Genomic DNA, 4,419 nt, shown 5'->3' on the forward strand with positions numbered 1-4,419 from the left:
CTTGATTAGTTTAGGAGTGCAGTTCACTTTTGAACTGTATCCCTTTATTTAGAGGGAGTGATGGAATGTTAATATGCGAGGAAGAAAGTAAAGGCGAAAATGAAATGATTGTGATGGATTAGTAGTAGGAGATGAGTTAAAAGATATCTTTTGGGTTGTGTTTGGGATGAAAATGACATGAAAAGAAGATATGTTGAGTTGGAAAGTGTTTGAGAAGTATTTCACGGGAATGTATAGCAGATAAATTTGATTACAGACGAGACAACGCGAGAGAATAAGAGTCGCTAGGATCAATAAATTCCTGTGGGATTGGGACATGGACAAAGTAAACGCCTTCCCAAGACAAACAAAAAAACATTTCACGTACTAAACTTCCACTATCGACTTCATAATCGTAAAACCCGCCAACTCAAAAAACAACCACAATTAACCTACGCAATTATGCTTTGCTTGCCCCAATTTTCATGCATGTCTTTGCCTTTCCAAACCTTCAAATCACAGCTATAACCCGAAATGGCCACTCTAACTGTTGTTTAAGCAAAACTGTAACACTGTGAGGACCACCCTGATTAAGTACACACCAACACATATATGAGGAAACAGAATTGACAAACCCAAAAAAATCAGTCAAATCATAAGTCAAAGCTCATCTTCTATGATGAGAGATTAATTTTATGACGTAAAAGTTGATAAGAGAGTGTTGGATTTTTTGTTGAGGGAAGGTTTGGTAGTTTGTTTGGGGGGAGTTCAGTTTGAGAGTAACTAAAAGGGAACCAAGGCTGAAGAGTTTCAAGAAAGATCTCACTGAGACGCAAAAGGAGGTGAGAACAAGGAACCACAACCCCGAACCAGTCTCGGGAAAAACACCCCAGAATCAAATCAGAATCATGGAAAAGGGTAGTTTGGGGAATTAACACCTCTCTTTCTCTTTCTCTCTGCACAGGAAATTAACCCCTCTCTCTTTCGCCACCTTTATGCTTTTCGCCTTTATCTCCACCCAAACAGTACCACACACGCACCCCACCTCCCACTCCTCACTTTCCAAACCATGGATCCGGACGCATTCACCGCCAGCCTATTCAAGTGGGACCCACGCACCGTCCTCCCCGCCGCACCGCCTCCTCGGCCCCCGCCGCCTCTCCTTGACTACGCCGTCGCCCCGCCCCCCGTTGCCCCGGCTTACCACCTCGCCAGGGCTGCTCCCCGCGAACTCGGCGGCCTCGAGGAGCTCTTCCAGGCCTACGGCATACGCTACTACACGGCGGCCAAGATCGCCGAGCTCGGCTTCACCGTGAGCACGCTGGTTGACATGAAGGACGAGGAGCTCGACGACATGATGAACAGCCTCTCCCAGATTTTCCGCTGGGACCTCCTCGTGGGCGAACGCTACGGCATCAAAGCCGCCGTCAGAGCCGAACGACGTCGCATCGACGACGACGAGATCAAACGCCGCAATAGCAACCTCCTCTCCACCGACACCACCACCACCAACGCCCTCGATGCCCTCTCTCAGGAAGGTACATCATACCTAATTAACTTATTCATAACGCAGCTCTTGTTGTATGTGCAGTAACTGTGTCATCGTTTATAGTTAGTATTATTATTATTACAATAATGATAATTATTACATGGTACTACGTTGGGCAGCTTTATAATCGTTTGGCTAATTAAATTTGAAACAGAAGTTTCCCTACCTAAATTATTCTACTGTTATATTAAACTACTGTTCTATGTTACAACATAAAAGCCAGCAGGTACGTAGCCAATAGGCTGAACAATTTGGTATTCCGTGAGTGTGCATCGTGGACTAGAAAAGAAAGAACCTGTGCTAAGAATGTAATAGTCTCTTAAATGGATCTATGGATCTCCTGGAGAAGAAAAGTGTGTGTATAAATATATATGATATAATGAATGATGAATGATGAATGATGAATGATGAAGAGGGGTATTGAGATTGATATTATATTGTAGGTTTGTCGGAGGAGCCGGTGGTGCAACGAGAGAAGGAGGCGGTGGGGAGCGGGGGAGGGAGCACGTGGGAGGTGGTTGCGGCGGAGGAGAGGAGGAAGCAGCAGAGGAGACGGAGGACTCGGATGAAGGCGAATCTTCAGCAGGAGGAGAACGAGGATGTTGAGGATGAGGAGGGAGAAGAGAACGAGGAAGGGAACAACAACAGTGGTGGAGGATGTGAGAGGCAGAGGGAGCACCCGTTCATCGTGACGGAGCCTGGGGAGGTTGCACGTGGGAAGAAGAATGGGTTGGACTATCTGTTTCACCTCTACGAGCAGTGCCGTGAGTTCTTGATGCAAGTTCAGGCCATCGCGAAGGACCGTGGTGAAAAGTGCCCCACCAAGGTATTCTTGTCATGAGTCCTGCATCACTCACTCATCCGTGCCTTTCTTCTGATAACTCTGACTCTGCCACTCACTTGTGTTGTTGTGTAGTTCCGTTTGAATAATGTTGTGTTGCCGTGACGTTGCCGCGGAACACGTGACAAGTCAGGGAGTCTCGTGAGGGGTCCATGTTCCTTTAAAACTGGAATTTTGTCTCCGTACAGCCAAGTGAATTATCCAGTTACACCTCCTTCCCTACCACACTTCACCTCAACCACCCGCAAGTCCAAGTCTTGCAAGTTCCCCATTTCCCCTTACACCCACTGGATCCTTGCATGCCCTCATAACAATCCCTATCCACCCCTATCTATCATTTCTCATTCTGTTAATTTCATCTCATCTCCCTCACCAACACCCTTATTATTAATATCATTCTTCCCTTGTCACACCTATTTTTCTGCCTACCATTACTCTAACACTCCCAACTCATTTTCATTACACAACATAATTTTGTTTTTGTCCTTTTCATATGTTTTTGCCGTACCAAGATGTTTATTCATATATATATATGCACACTAACTAGAAGTTGGGAGTGCAGGTGACAAATCAGGTGTTTAGGTACGCGAAGAAAGCTGGAGCAAGCTACATCAACAAGCCAAAGATGCGACACTACGTCCACTGCTACGCCTTACATTGTCTCGACGAGGATGTGTCGAACGAGCTTCGTAGGGCGTTCAAGGAGAGAGGAGAGAACGTTGGAGCATGGAGACAAGCATGTTACAAGCCCCTTGTGGCCATCGCAGCGCGTCAAGGTTGGGACATTGATGCCATATTCAACGCGCACCCTCGTCTTTCCATTTGGTACGTTCCGACGAAGCTCCGTCAGCTTTGTCACGCGGAGAGGAACAGCGCCGCCGCTTCGAGCTCCGTGTCTGTGGGCAGCGCCCACCTTCCCTTCTAGATGCATGCATGGAGTCTTGATGTATTACTGGTTTAGTAACTGGCATATGGCATAGTTAGTAATAGATGTATTTAGTTATTACTATTATTATATGTGTAGAACCTCCCACGCCACGTTATGAAATGAACAACATATGTATAGCAATGGAGGTCTTCTTTTCAGCTACCAAAAAATGCGTACTGGATTACGTATCTTTCATAAATCGTTTACTTTGCTTTGTACTTCTTTTGTACTGTCCATCGTTTGTATGTTTCTCCTCAGATTCTTCCTTCTTTATGCTGCTATTACATCGTCGCATAATTTCAGAATCTCTACTACAGTTATATTTACTTTCATCATATCATGGTTACCATTTTTTTCATCTTAAGTTCATCAACTTTAGTCCGTGCTAAAAACATTCTGTTTTAAATTTCGCAGAAGTTTTATGTCTTCAACTTACCTCCAAAAATGTCTGCTTTATTGGCTAAATGTACTCTTTTACAACAAGATGATGTCATGCGAAAATAAAAGCAAAAATGTGATGGGGTAGGTGGTACAACATAAAAGGTTTAATTTAGTTTTATAAGAGTATCTTACCCAATAATGCAAATAACTACCAAATAAATGTTATTTTATAAAATTAAAAGTTATAATCAATAAATATTATATTTAAGAGTATGGATTATTATATTATAGTGACTAATGATAAAGATACAATTACTTACCAACTTGTTATGATATATAATATGGATGCTTAAAATAACAATATATATATATATATATATATATATAAAATTTCTACTACTATAATAAGATTTACTATAGTCAGATTTTCAAGTAGTTGTATCCAAAATAAAGGAGTTAAAGTATCATTATAATTAAAAATATCTATAAAATAAAATGAATTAATTATTTTACATACGAGTTTTGTAAAAGTTATTATCTAATGAAAACATATTAAGAGATAATTATCACTTGTAGATATTGTGTGATTTTGTAGGGTTCAACTTTCAACAAATTATCTTGTAAGAATCTTAGATAGTATGTTATGATATATGTTGTATTCTACAATATTTATAAAAGAATTAGGAGACTTATCAGAATCTATAAGCCATTTTATAAAATCTCATTAGGTTTCTTGAAAAA

At 41.6% G+C, this 4,419-nt stretch overlaps 1 protein-coding gene across 1 annotated transcript; it reads left to right on the plus strand.

Annotated features, from left to right (window-relative positions):
• Nucleotides 1-701: 701 nt before the first annotated feature.
• LFY (floral meristem identity control protein LEAFY) lies at nucleotides 702-3,496 on the plus strand. Its single transcript, XM_068628201.2, has 3 exons — nucleotides 702-1,517; nucleotides 1,972-2,354; nucleotides 2,932-3,496. Exons 1-3 carry the CDS (start codon nucleotides 1,049-1,051, stop codon nucleotides 3,292-3,294), a joined length of 1,215 nt encoding a protein of 404 aa, XP_068484302.1. The 5' UTR covers nucleotides 702-1,048; the 3' UTR covers nucleotides 3,295-3,496.
• The last annotated feature ends 923 nt before the right edge of the window (nucleotides 3,497-4,419 follow it).

This window comes from Phaseolus vulgaris, chromosome 9, assembly GCF_051622355.1.
Source record: "Phaseolus vulgaris cultivar YP4 chromosome 9, ASM5162235v1, whole genome shotgun sequence".
Lineage (NCBI taxonomy): Eukaryota > Viridiplantae > Streptophyta > Magnoliopsida > Fabales > Fabaceae > Phaseolus > Phaseolus vulgaris.